Source organism: Periplaneta americana, chromosome 8, assembly GCF_040183065.1.
Source record: "Periplaneta americana isolate PAMFEO1 chromosome 8, P.americana_PAMFEO1_priV1, whole genome shotgun sequence".
NCBI lineage: Eukaryota > Metazoa > Arthropoda > Insecta > Blattodea > Blattidae > Periplaneta > Periplaneta americana.
Window position 1 is genome coordinate 8,085,001 of NC_091124.1, and position 15,485 is coordinate 8,100,485.

At 38.5% G+C, this 15,485-nt stretch overlaps 2 protein-coding genes across 2 annotated transcripts in view; one reads left to right on the forward strand and one right to left on the reverse strand.

Annotated features, from left to right (window-relative positions):
* Slob (Slowpoke binding protein) overlaps positions 1-15,485 on the reverse strand; it is a 595,498-nt gene that overhangs the window by 438,403 nt on the left and 141,610 nt on the right. The gene's annotated exons all lie outside the window — the stretch shown is intronic.
* LOC138704444 (nose resistant to fluoxetine protein 6-like) overlaps positions 9,457-15,485 on the forward strand; it is a 73,919-nt gene continuing 67,890 nt past the window's right edge. The window contains exon 1 of the mRNA XM_069832321.1: positions 9,457-9,794. Within this exon, the coding sequence (XP_069688422.1) occupies positions 9,521-9,794 (274 nt within the window). The 5' untranslated portion in view covers positions 9,457-9,520. The remainder of the gene's footprint in view (positions 9,795-15,485) is intronic.

The following is a 15,485-nucleotide window of genomic DNA, read 5'->3' on the forward strand; positions in this document are numbered from 1 at the left end:
TATGTTTTCGCGGGATATCAGCCGAGTTAAGATTTTGGAATGCTCCAAGCTTTCGACTGCTATCTCTGCAGCCATCTTCAGGGAAGTGATGTCCGAACAGAAAGTCGAAAGGTTATATAGATGTGGCTGTCTCAGGTGAAACGGGATTGGTTGGCGGATCGGCCAATCCGGGGCCGGGAATTGTCATCGCTCGTAAGCTCCGCCCCTCCCGGGATTACTGCGTGAAGTTTGGCGGGCGGCGAGCCCTGTTCCGCCGGTTGGAATCGGTTGCCGTCCTCGGTCCGTGATCTTCATGACCTTGATTGTAAGAGGGCCTGAGTTGGTCTAAGGCCGGTGTCCATGCCTGACTGAGCTGGAGTCCACTGTCTCTGTTAAAGTTGTTTTTCTCCAGCTTGATCTCTATGGCCTCCTTGATTGTACGATCCCAGTAGTGGCTTGATTTGTTAATGACCTTGGTGTGGTCAAACAGTATTTTATGCTCCTTTTCTATGCTGTGTTGCGCCACTGCAGATTTTTCCGGGTAATACAGCCTCAGGTTCCTCTTATGTTCTTTGATTCTGTCTTCTATTGTGCGGCCAGTCTGCCCTATGTATACTTCGCCACACTCGCATGGAATCTTGTAAATCCCTGGAGTCCTTAAGCCCTGACTGTCTTTAACCTGACGTAGATGACTCCGGATTTTGCTCTGTGGTTTATGGATGGTTTTGATATTAACCTTCTGGAGGATTCTGCTTATTTTGAGTGACACGCTCCCGCAGAATGGAATGAAAGCTTTCTTTGTCGGTTCTAGCTTGCTGTCTAAGTCTATTGTGTTACATCTCGTGGTAACTTGTTTGAGGGCTTTGCTGATGTCTCTCCGGCTGTAGTTGTTTTGTTGTAGTGTTCTACGAAGATGGTCCATTTCTGCAGGCAAGTTGTTGATATCGGAAATGACTATGGCGCGATGTAGTAGACTAGTCAGGACGGACTTCTTCTGCGAAGGGTGGTGGAGGCTGAGTGCATTCAGGTACAGATCTGTGTGCGTCGGCTTTCTATACACGCCATGTCCGAGAGTACCATCTGCTTTCCTGTGTATGTGGATATCCAGGAACGGCAGTGAGCCCTCTGACTCCACCTCCATGGTGAACTGGATATTCGCGTGAATGCTGTTGAGATGTTGTAGGAACTCTTGTAGCTTGTCTTGTCCGTGCGGCCAGACCACGAAGGTGTCGTCTACGTAGCGGAAGAAGTGGCCCGTTTCACCTGAGACAGCCACATCTATATAACCTTTCGACTTTCTGTTCGGACATCACTTCCCTGAAGATGGCTGCAGAGATAGCAGTCGAAAGCTTGGAGCATTCCAAAATCTTAACTCGGCTGATATCCCGCGAAAACATATTAGCGAATAATAATAATAATAATAACATTGAATTAAACATATCGAACCTGAAATAATATTATTTAGTAAAACATAATTCGTGGTTTTGAAAGATTGCCTTTCTAGCACTAATAACATGGAGAAATCGATCTATAATAATAATAATAATAATAATAATAATAATAATAATAATAATAATAATAGTAATAATAATAATAGTAATAATAATAATAGTAATAATAATAATAATAATAATAATAATAATAATAATAATAATAATAATAATAATAATAATAATAATAATAATAATAACAATATTGAATTAAACATATCGAATCTGTAATAATATTATTTAGTAAAACATAATTTATAACAATCTTTAAAGTGGTTTCGAAAAATTTCCTTCCTACCACTAATAACACGGAGAAGTCGTATTGTAACCGAACTTAATGAGCAAAATAAATTTGCTGATTTGTCGCGGAGAGAAGAATTAATATTTGGCGGCCGATGCCGGTTCGCATAGTGCCGGCGGGAAAACTCTGATCCGGACCAGACTACACCATCCGCTCGTGATTGAAGGGATTGGCAAAGCCTCGTGACTTCCGTAGAAAGCTTTATGAAATTCTTCCAATTTATTTGAATTTACTACTTGACCGAGTGGAAGCAGAGTTGAGCCTTGACCCTGCAATCCATAGAAAGAGAAACAGTGCACTGTGCGCAATGTGCTCGGTCAGGTTGTGACAGGAAGTAAGGATCGTATTTACCAGGCTTGCAAATTCTTCGCTGTATTCCGATCTCGTCTCTCTCTTCATGTCATTACACACGTGCACACCCTTGCTAATATTTTGCTTATGTAATATTCCTTGCTCAGACGCACAAATAAACCGTTTCATTGCGTTCTACTTCGTTGAAACTCACTTACGCCTCATTCATAATATAGTGAATATCTTTAACATAATTTGTACTTTGCTTTCCTTCATTCTTTATTACTCTATACTACCATCTTCCCATCCTTTATCGCCCATTCCTCGTTCTCTTATCCTTTTCCTTTTCGCTATTTTTTATTCTATTCTATTCTGCACTTTTATCTTTCTCGCATTCTTTATTTCCCATTTATTGCTATCTAACATTCTTCATTTCTTTAACCATTTCCCCTCTCATTTATTATTTATATTCAATATTTATCTCAGAATTTCATTATCTTTCTTCTCCTTTTTGTTTGTCTTTGTTATCTATATCTCCTTTATGTAACATTTTCGTTGTATATTTTATTTTTCTTAATTTCCAATTCTTTCCTCTTTTTTACTTTATTTATTACATTCAATCACTCACTCATTTACTCACTCGTTGATTCTGCACACATCCATTCAATAACTCACTCATTCACTCATTTCTAATTAATTTATTCATTCACTCACCCATTCCTTCACTCTCTCACTCATTCATTCAATCATTCATTCACTCACTCATTCCTTCACTCTCTCACTCATTCATTCAATCATTCATTTACTCACTCACTCATGAACTCATTCTTCACTCACTGACTTATTCATGCATTCATTCACTCACTCACTCATGAACTTATTCATTCATTCACTCACTCATGAACTCATTTACTCACTCATGAACTCATTCACTCACTCATGAACTCATTCTTTCATGCACTCATTCATTCACTCACTCACTCACTCATGAACTCATTCACTCACTCATGAACTCATTCTTTCACTCACTGATTCTTTCATGCACTCATTCATTCACTCACTCACTCATGAACTCATGAACTCATTCATTCACTCACTGACTCATTCATTCACTCACTGATTCTTTCATGCACTCATTCATAAACTCACTCATGAACTCATTCATAAACTCACTCACGAACTCATTCATAAACTCACTCACGAACTCATTCATTCACTCACTGACTTATTCATTCACTCACTCATGAACTCATTCATTCACTCACTGATTCTTTCATGCACTCATTCATTCACTCACTCATGAACTCATTCATTCACTCACTGATTCTTTCACGCACTCATTCATTGACTCACTCATGAACTCATTCATTCACTCACTGACTCATTCATTCATTCACTCAAGAACTCATTCATTCACTCACTGATTCTATCATGCACTCATTCATTCACTCATTCATTCACTCACTCATGAACTCATTCTTTCACTCACTGATTCTTTCATGCACTCATTCATTCACTCACTCACTCACTCATGAACTCATTCATTCACTCACTGACTCATTCATTCACTCACTGATTCTTTCATGCACTCATTCATAAACTCACTCATGAACTCATTCATAAACTCACTCATGAACTCATTCATTCACTCACTGACTTATTCATTCACTCACTCATGAACTCATTCATTCACTCACTGATTCTTTCATGCACTCATTCATTCACTCACTCATGAACTCATTCATTCACTCACTGATTCTTTCACGCACTCATTCATTGACTCACTCACTCATGAACTTATTCATTCACTCACTGACTCATTCATTCACTCACTCATGAACTCATTCATTCACTCACTGATTCTTTCATGCACTCATTCATTCACTCACTCATGAACTCATTCATTCACTCACTGACTTATTCATTCACTCACTCATGAACTCATTCATTCACTCACTGATTCATTCATGCACTCATTCATTGACTCACTCACTCATGAACTTATTCATTCACTCACTGACTCATTCATTCACTCACTCATGAACTCATTCATTCACTCACTGATTCTTTCATGCACTCATTCATTCACTCACTCATGAACTCATTCATTCACTCACTGACTTATTCATTCATTCACTCATGCACTCATTCATTCACTCACTCATGAACTCATTCATTCACTCACTGATTCTTTCACGCACTCATTCATTGACTCACTCACTCATGAACCCATTCATTCACTCACTCATGAACTCATTCATTCACTCACTCATGAACTCATTCATTCACTCGCTGATTCTTTCATGCACTCATTCATTCACTCACTCATGAACTCATTCTTTCACTCACTGATTCTTTCACGCACTCATTCATTGACTCACTCACTCATGAACCCATTCATTCACTCACTGACTCATTCATTCACTCACTCATGAACTCATTCATTCACTCACTGATTCTTTCATGCACTCATTCATTCACTCACTCATGAACTCATTCATTCACTCACTGACTTATTCATTCACTCACTCATGAACTCATTCATTCACTCACTCATGAACTCATTCATTCACTCACTCATGAACTCATTCATTCACTCACTGATTCATTCATGCACTCATTCAATCACACACTCACTCATCAACTCATTCATTCACTCACTGACTCATTTATGCACTCATTCACTCAAGCACTCCTTCATTCGTTCACTCACTCATTCATTCATTCATTCATTCATTCATTCTTTCAATCACTCATTCTCTCAATCATTAATTCATTCATTCATTGCACTCATTTACTCACTCACTTCACCCATTCACTCACTCATTAACTAATTCATTCACTCAGCCACTTCACTCATTCACTTATTTGTTTACTCACTCACTCATTCTTTATCATTTATTCACTTTCCTTCTCACTTTTTCAATTTAATGCAGTCGTTACTTGTTCTTTCTGTTACTTTTCATCTGTGTTTTTCTTCCTAATGTTTCGTTTCTTTCTCTTTACTACGCGCCTTCCATTTGTCTCATTGCTATTCCTTTCATTCATTCATATTCTTATTTTTTTATTTTTGTCATTTTCTTTCCTTTCCTCCTTTTTTCTACTTCAGTTCCTTTATTTTTTTTTCTGTCTATTCTTTTTTTTCCTCTTTTATTTTTTTACTTTTCTTATGTAATTTTTTATTTTCTCCTCAGCGCACTTTCTGCCTTTCGACGTATAAATATCAGCTCCTATTAAACTGTTGAGAAAGTAACTGTGCTGGCTGACAAGAATAGAATGACTACGATATCGAGCTGTCAAGCACGCACTGGAATATAACAAAGAAACTCAACTACTCCGAGAAAATCTGCTCATAGCTCTGAGGCGCTTGCCTGCCGATCCGGAGTTTCGCTTGAGCGTGTGTTCGATCTCCGCTTGGCCTGATTACGCGATTAGGTTTTTTCTGATGTTTTCCCCAACAGTAAGGTGAATGTCAGGTAATCTATGGCGAATCCTCAGCCTCATCTCGCCAAATAGGCTACCATCTTGCAATCACCAATCCCATTGACACTGAATAACCTAGTAGTTGATACAGCGTCGTTTAAATAAGCCACTAAAAATAAATAACATCAAGCACTGGAGAAGATAAAGTAATAATTTAATAGCCTTCGGCGTAGCTCAGGCGACAGCGCGTTTGCTTACTGATCCGGAGCTGTGAGTTCGATTCCCGCTTGGTTTTCCGAGGATTTCTACAACTGTAATGAGAATGTCAGGGAATCTCATGGCGAATCCTCAGCTTCATCTCGCCAAATACAAATCCTCCAACATTATTAGCAACCTAGTGCTTGACACAGCATCGTCAAATAACCGACTAAAAATAAATACCTTCCTCAAATTACGCAATCTGTCGAAGTCGGTGAGCTGATGCTAAGGAGATAATGGAGTAATGGTGTAATGTAGTAGTATTTAGTATTTATTTATTTAACCTGGTACAGATAAGGCCGTCAGGCCTTCTCTGCCCCTCTACCAGGGGATTACAACTATAATATGAACAATAAAATTACAATTAACATTAAATTTGCAATTACAATTACAATAAAAATTAAAGTACGACAAGATTACCTGATTAATGAAAGCTAGACATTTTATCATGGAAGTTAAGAACAAAGAATATTTTTGTATTTACTGAATTACAAATTAAACCTACAATAACAAAAATCTATAGTAATGAAATTACCTGATATTGAAATATTTTGTGATAGATTAAGAGAACTATTTACAAGAAACCATGTCTGAACGAGTCTCAATTACTGTGGCAGGGGAAATAGAAGTACTTCGTAGAGATTTGACATGAAGTCACAGATTTCACAGAATCTGCAACAAATCGAAGCCTCGAACCATATTGTTTTTCAAAAACCGCGACAGAGCTGTGAAAACTAGCTGTAAATAGGAAATTTGGAAACGTGCGCGCACTCAGTTACACAACTCCATTGTGTAGCGATGCAGCCAGCCAGATGCGGCTGCTGTCGGACCGGTTCTCGCAGGTGAGAGCGATGCAGCGGGGTGCCGTTATGTCATCGAGGAATTCGTGTTGTCAAAACGGTGTTTACATGCTCCACTCAGCGGCTAAATTGGTCCAACAACATCGAGTGCATTGTTATTGTTATTTCCTGTTATCCCGAAGGGGATGTGTGGACCCTGGCGCTATGCAAGGAACTTTACGCTGACCTAAGTTAGGCGCATTCCCAACCGACACCAGATGACTACACTGAAGTTCGCTGAGTATCCAGTTTCAAGCAGGCAAACCCCACTAGTCCCTAGGTCAACCCTCTCCGTACTATATCACCCGGTCATCGGGCAATCTACCTATTATTCCCCCTTTAGTGGAGGGCACGGACTGGACTGTCCTCGCACGAAGATGGCTCGCTGGGCCCATTGTACTACCGGGACGGGATGGAATGGTGTGCATGCCTTAGGCCCGTTACACACTTGAAGAGATCTCGCTAGCGAGAAATGTGTAGCGAGAAAATTCAAAGATTGATAACATGGATTCAAATGGACGTCCACATACTGGAAGAGATTCTCATTCGAGGCGAGTCTCTCGCTGAAATCGGTAGCTCAGCGAATTTTCTTGACACATTTATCAAAGATGTTTCACATTCATACTCTTTTTGACGATTGAATGTAGGAAAAGATGAAGAAGTAATATCACAGGTGGCGATGAATTGTGTTGTTTTTATTGGCAATGAGGAAAGATGGCTGATAATTGCAGTCAGAAACTTATAGAATTTGGACGGTGTCACCCGTAGGCCTATTTATATGATACACGGGATGAAAACTATAAAAACACGAAACTTAAAGAATAAATCTGGAGACAAATATCAGACTGCAAAGAGGAAAAAAAGAGAAGAATATCAATGAGAAAGAGGGAAGGACAATGGCGAGAAGGTAACGAGAAAGCGTAAGAAAATGACTAGAAAATCGATGAGAAAGAGGAGAAAAATGACGAGAAAAAATCAATAAGAAATAGGAGTTCAATGATAAGAATATAGGGCTAATCAAAAAGAAAGAAGAGAAAGCGACTACAAGATAATCAATGAGATAGAGGAGGAAAATGACGAGAAGAAAATCGATGAGAAAGAGGAGGGCAATTATGAGAAGATAATCGATGAGAAAGAGGGCAATCACTAGAAAATAATGAGAAAGAGGAAGAAAATGACTAAACGATAATCAACGAGAAAGAAGAGGAAAATGACGAGAAAAAAATCGATTAGAAACAGGAGGAAAATACAAAAATAAACACGAGAAGAAAAGCAAGGAATAATATAGGGAAATGACAAGATTGACAACGATAAGAATGACGAGGAAAATTACGAAAATAGAAATGGTTAGAAAGATGACGGAAAATAACGGTAAAGAAGACGAGAAGAGGCATAAGGAGAAAAACTGGGAAATTATGAGCAAGACGAGCAGAAATTACGATAAAGAAGGTGTGGAAGAAAACGATGAAGCAGAGAAGGAAAAGAAAGATAATTAAGTTGAAGTTAATGAAAAAAATGACGAGAAAAAGGCTGAATAGAAATATAAAGAGAAAAATAAAGAGTAACATGAACATTAAGCGAACAAAGAAAGTAATGTGTAGGTAAGAAGGTTAATGAGGAAAACAAGGCGGAAGAAACGAGGAAGAGAGATAGAACAATGAGAAGAAGAGGACGAAGTGGAAGATAATAAGAATGAAGAGAGATAAAGTAAGACGGGGAGGAAGTTGGTAAGATAAAAATATAAGAAAAAAAGATGAGAGAATCTACAAAGACAAGGATAAGAACCTCAAGAAAATAGGCAACAACGAGAATAATAAATTGACAATGAGGACTGTGAGGAAAACGAAAGATGTGAAGAAAAAAGACGATGAAAGAATCTACAAAGACAAGGATAAGAACCTCAAGAAAATAGGCAACAACGAGAATAATAAATTGACAATGAGGACTGTGAGGAAAACGAAAGATGTGAAGAAAAAAGACGATGAAAGAATCTACAAAGACAAGGATAAGAACCTCAAGAAAATAGGCAACAACGAGAATAATAAATTGACAATGAGGACTGTGAGGAAAACGAAAGATGTGAAGAAAAAAGACGATGAAAGAATCTACAAAGACAAGGATAAGAACCTCAAGAAAATAGGCAACAACGAGAATAATAAATTGACAATCAGGACTGTGAGGAAAACGAAAGATGTGAAGAAAAAAGACGATGAAAGAATCTACAAAGACAAGGATAAGAACCTCAAGAAAATAGGCAACAACGAGAATAATAAATTGACAATGAGGACTGTGAGGAAAACGAAAGATGTGAAGAAAAAAGACGATGAAAGAATCTACAAAGACAAGGATAAGAACCTCAAGAAAATAGGCAACAACGAGAATAATAAATTGACAATGAGGACTGTGAGGAAAACGAAAGATGTGAAGAAAAAAGACGATGAAAGAATCTACAAAGACAAGGATAAGAACCTCAAGAAAATAGGCAACAACGAGAATAATAAATTGACAATGAGGACTGTGAGGAAAACGAAAGATGTGAAGAAAAAAGACGATGAAAGAATCTACAAAGACAAGGATAAGAACCTCAAGAAAATAGGCAACAACGAGAATAATAAATTGACAATGAGGACTGTGAGGAAAACGAAAGATGTGAAGAAAAAAGACGTTGAAAGAAGGGGAAGATGAGGTAGACGAGGAAGATGATTATGAATAGAATGAGACGGGGAGAAAGACGATACCGTGGGAAAAAACAATAGTGTACTCAAGATGACGGAAATGTGGTTTAAATATGAAAATGGAAGTCATTATGTGGAAGTGGAGGGATTATTTGCTGAGAATGAGATGAAGCGAATTTCCCCTTCCCCGGTTACTTTCGACTCGTGTGGCAGACCGGTCACACCACATCCCACCGTTCGCCACTCACTTCACTTCGCTCAGCCATGCACTGGTTCTACGCCGCTCTGCTGGTGCACTCCGTCGCCAGTACCGTCGCCACGAGCGTCTACAATGCGACGGAGACACCGCAGCTCGAGGACGGGGCCACTGTGGCCGCCGACTTCTTGGTCCTGCCGATGCCGGACTGGTTCCAGATGACACCGCCGCTGCTGCCCATCTCCGTGGCCTCCTCCGATCACATCCTTAGCCCGAGGTGCCGGAACCAGAGCCAACTGTACCTGCAGGAGCTGCGAAACTTCACGCTGTGGGCCGTCCAGAGTAAGTCTTGCACATGCACTGCTTCACTTATCACTAGGGACCGGCACAATATGAACAAAATTGTCAAAATATGACATTTATTTAGGCAAAATACGAAAATTTTGTTGTTCTTCAGTCAACTATCCGAAGGCAGGTCTGGACCCCACAAGTGATACCAACAAGGCGCCAGCTATGAGGCAACTAGGCCAGGAGATAATGGAGTAGGGTGGTTAGTTCCTTTCCCCCTCCATTGCATACTTTGTCGACTAGCTACATAACTTATATTTTTTTTAGTTGGTTATTTAACGATGCTCTATCAACTACTGGGTTATTTAGCGTCGATGAGATTGGTGATAGCGAGATGGTATTTGGCGATATGAGGCCGAGGATTCGCCATAAATTACCTGGCATTCACCTTACGGTTGGGGAAAACCTCGGAAAAAATCCAACCAGGTAATCAGCCCAAGAGGGGATCGAACCCGCCCCCGAGCGAAACTTCAGACCGGCAGCCAAGCGCCTTAACCGACTGAGCCACGCCGGTGGCTAGTTACATATTACACTAATCAGATTTCAGATGCGAAAATATAAAAACAAATATTTCAAACCTAAAATATCTTGATTTCTAATCCATTTGGAGCAGAATTATATCATCATTTATTCGCCTTGATAACGTAAAGTGAAACATAACAACATTGAAACGAATATTATAATGACCAACTTTGCCGCACTGAGTGTCGTAAAGGAACTTTACTGTACTCAGTGTCGTAAAGGAACTTTACTGTACTCAGTGTCGTAAAGGAACTTTACTGCACTCAGTGTCGTAAAGGAACTTTACTGCACTCAGTGTCGTAAAGGAACTTTACTGCACTCAGTGTCGTAAAGGAACTTTACTGCACTCAGTGTCGTAAAGGAACTTTACTGCACTCAGTGTCGTAAAGGAACTTTACTGCACTCAGTGTCGTAAAGGAACTTTACTGCACTCAGTGTCGTAAAGGAACTTTACTGCACTCAGTGTCGTAAAGGAACTTTACTGCACTCAGTGTCGTAAAGGAACTTTACTGCACTCAGTGTCGTAAAGGAACTTTACTGCACTCAGTGTCGTAAAGTAAAAATTTCATTTGTTATACACATTACTGGTAACATTTTCACAATTTATTTTTCCACTTCAAAAAAGCTAACAGTTGCGTGTACTTACTGAATAAAAAAATTAAATTATGGATTTTAACGACGCTCGCAACTGCAGAGGTTATATCAGCGTCGCCGGTGTGCCAGAATTTTGTCCCGCAGGAGTTCTTTTACATGCCAGTAAATCTAAATGCCATCGACAAGGGGCGGGATCGAACCCGCAATCTCGAGCACAGAAGGCCAGCGCTATACCAACTATGCTACCGAGGCCGACAGTACTTACTGATGTTTACGTTTTTCTTTAATGAGATCGTACACTGCAGTTTAAAATAATTAGTCCATAGAGAACTTGGTTTCTCCTTTTCATTTTTCATTGAAAAATATGCCAGTAGGCCTATGACCTTTCAGAAACATCATCTATCTTTTTTTTCTTATACCACCACTGTAAACTTTTCATATTCCTATTCATACTTCTGTTGCGAATTTTGGAATTGATAAATTAATAACAACATTTTCTGCTCATTCAACATGATTAACACTCATATTTGTAATATTTATATTGACTAGTCACGGGAATAATACCGACAATAATAACTTTCTTCAAATGTTTCTCGTGCAAGGCCCTCTACATGAATCTATCACCTACAAAAGCAAATGTATAATAGCCGACCATAAAAATTTTACATTTAGACAATATTCAATTTTACATTATTTTTTTATCAACGCAGATAAAACTTTGTACGGTACACATGTCATAACTTCATATTACAACACTCGACTGGTTATCAAACGAGGCCTGCGGACTCGTTTGACAAATTTACAATCCCGTATTGTAAAATGAACCATTATGACATTACTATCGTAAATAACTTTTATAGACTAAATCTTTCATGGCGCGTCCTCAGGTTGCGGATAGAGGAGACGGCCTCCAGATATGGAGGGTAGCTGCGAATATATTGAATAAGCAGTCGTGGACAGCCGATAAGGGGTGGTCCTCCAGCTTGGGGGTTGGGCGAAGGGCTAACAACCCATCACCGTAAAAAACAGCTTGTTACGTATCCCTATAATAAGCCTCGGAATAGGACTGATTCTCTGGCACGACCACAGCAAAGGAATAAGGTTTTGAGATTTGGCACTTGGAACGTAACTAGTCTTTATAGAACAGGAGGGGTAACATTAGTAGCAAAAGAACTAGCTAGATATAGAATAGACTTTGTGGGAGTACAAGAGGTTAGGTTAGATGGGAATGGCATATCACAAATAGGAGATTACTTGTTGTATTATGGGGAAGGAAACAATAATCACCAATTAGGAACAGGATTCTTTGTTCATAAAAGAATAAAATCAGCAGTAAAAAAGGTCGAATTTATCAGTGACAGGTTATCATATTTAGTACTTAAGGGTAAATGGTGCGACATCATAGTTATAAATGCTCACGCCCCTACAGAAGAGAAAGACGACCATATAAAGAATAGCTTCTATGAGGAATTGGAACATACTTTTGATCAGTTCCCTAGATATCACATGAAAATTTTATTGGGGGATTTCAATGCTAAAGTAGGACGGGAGGATATTTTTAGACCAACTATTGGAAAAGAGAGCCTACACGCAATTAGTACTGACAATGGAGTTAGATTAGTCAACTTTGCCACATCGAAAAATTTAATTGTCAAAAGTACAACATTCCCCCATAAGGATATACATAAATATACTTGGACTTCTCCAGATGGATTGACACACAACCAAATAGATCACATCTTGATAGATAAACGGAGACATACTAGTATAGTAGATATTCGAACTTTCAGGGGTGCAGACTGTAATTCTGACCATTATTTGGTGATTGGAGAATTAAGAGAAAGATTATCAGTAGCCAAGCGAGTAGAGCAGCAAGTTAATATTACTAAATTCAATATTTTGAAATTAAAGGACGAGGAAGCTAAGCAAAATTATCAGGTCGAAATTTCGAATAGGTTTGCCACTTTAGAAAGTTCCGACGAAGTTGAGAAAGAATTAGATGTTAATAGCGTGTGGGAAAATATCAGAGATAGTATCAAAATTGCAGCTGAGCAGAGCATAGGTTATTATGAAACTAAGAAAAAGAAACCGTGGTTTGATGAAGATTGTTGCATGGTAGTAGAAAGAAGGAAACAGGCAAAATTGAAATTCTTACAGGATCCAGTTGAGGAGAAGAGAGATAATTATTTCAATGAAAGACGGGAAGCAAGTCGTACACTTAGGAATAAAAAGAGAGGTTACTTGAAGGAAAAACTGAATGAGGTAGAAACAAATAGTAAGAATAAAAACATTCGAGATTTATATAAGGGTATAAAGGAATTTAAGAACGGATATCAGCCAAGGGTAAACGTGATCAAGGATGAGAATGGTGACTTGCTTGCAGACTCTCCATCAATCCTAAACAGATGGAAAAACTATTTTGCGCAACTACTAAATGTACATAGGCCAAATAGAAATGATCGGGACGAAATTGAAATACAAACTGCTGAGCCATTTATACCCGAACCCACACTTTCAGAAGTCAAAATTGCGATAGAAAATCTGAAAAAGTACAAGTCTCCAGGTATCGATCAAATTCCAGCAGAATTAATACAAGAGGGTGGAAGTGCATTATATAGCGAAATTTATAAACTTGTACTTGCAATTTGGGAAAAGGAAATTGTACCAGAACAATGGAAGGAGTCCATAATTGTACCTATTTTTAAAAAGGGGGACAAAACCAACTGTGGTAACTTTCGAGGAATATCACTTTTGTTGACGTCGTACAAAATTTTGTCCAATATTCTTTTGAGAAGATTAACTCCGTACGTAGATGAAATTATTGGGGGTCATCAGTGCGGTTTTCGGCGTAATAGATCGACTATTGATCAGATTTTTTGTATTCGACAGATAATGGAGAAAAAATGGGAGTATAAGGGTACAGTACATCAGTTATTCATAGATTTCAAAAAGGCATATGACTCGGTTAAGAGGGAAGTATTATATGATATTCTTATTGAATTTGGTATTCCCAAGAAATTAGTTCGATTAATTAAAATGTGTCTCAGTGAAACATACAGCAGAGTCCGTATAGGTCAGTTTCTATCTGATGCTTTTCCAATTCACTGCGGGCTAAAGCAGGGAGATGCACTATCACCTTTACTTTTTAACTTCGCGCTTGAATATGCCATTAGGAAAGTTCAGGATAACAGGCAGGGTTTGGAATTGAACGGGTTACATCAGCTTCTTGTCTATGCGGATGACGTGAATATGTTAGGAGAAAATACACAAACGATTAGGGAAAACACGGAAATTTTATTTGAAGCAAGTAGAGCGATCGGTTTGGAAGTAAATCCCGAAAAGACAAAGTATATGATTATGTCTCGTGACCAGAATATTGTACGAAATGGAAATATAAAAATTGGAGATTTATCCTTCGAAGAGGTGGAAAAATTCAAATATCTTGGAGCAACAGTAACAAATATAAATGACACTCGGGAGGAAATTAAACGCAGAATAAATATGGGAAATGCGTGTTATTATTCGGTTGAGAAGCTCTTATCATCCAGTCTGCTGTCCAAAAATCTGAAAGTTAGAATTTATAAAACAGTTATATTACCGGTTCTTCTGTATGGTTGTGAAACTTGGACTCTTACTCTGAGAGAGGAACATAGGTTCAGGGTGTTTGAGAATAAGGTGCTTAGGAAAATATTTGGGGCTAAGCGGGATGAAGTTACAGAAGAATGGAGAAAGTTACACAACACAGAACTGCACGCATTGTATTCTTCACCTGACATAATTAGGAACATTAAATCCAGACGTTTGAGATGGGCAGGGCATGTAGCACGTATGGGCGAATCCAGAAATGCATATAGAATGTTAGTTGGGAGACCGGAGGGAAAAAGACCTTTAGGGAGGCCGAGACGTAGATGGGAGGATAATATTAAAATGGATTTGAGGGAGGTGGGGTATGATGATAGAGACTGGATTAATCTTGCACAGGATAGGGACCGCTGGCGGGCTTATGTGAGGGCGGCAATGAACCTTCGGGTTCCTTAAAAGCCATTTGTAAGTTGTAAGTAAGACTAAATCTTTAGAGATTAAGGGTGCTATTCATAGACATTTCGCTAGCCCGCCCTACAAGCGTGCTAAATATGATTCATATCACATCATATCGCTGACACTCGTTTATGAGTACGAAAAACGTTAGTTCGCTGATCATCCACCGAAAGCCCGCGCTAAGAATGTCTATGAATACGGCCCTAATAGTTTTGTCTATATTTAATATCCTATCAAATAAGAAACAATAAAACTATTAGTTCTAATGACACCAAATATTGTACAGATGACAGTATTGTAGGCATATTTATGTAGTTTAAAATTATGGATACATTTTGGATGAAAATTGTAGACGTTTTAAAACCCACATAAATGTGTCACCTTAATAGGTTAAGGGAAAACCCCTGACAATACCGCAACCAGATAACAAATATGGACATTAATTTGTTTACGTATTATTCCATAAAAATATTCATTTATTATTTTACCTATATCCATATTCATATGCACATTTATTATTTTATTAACATT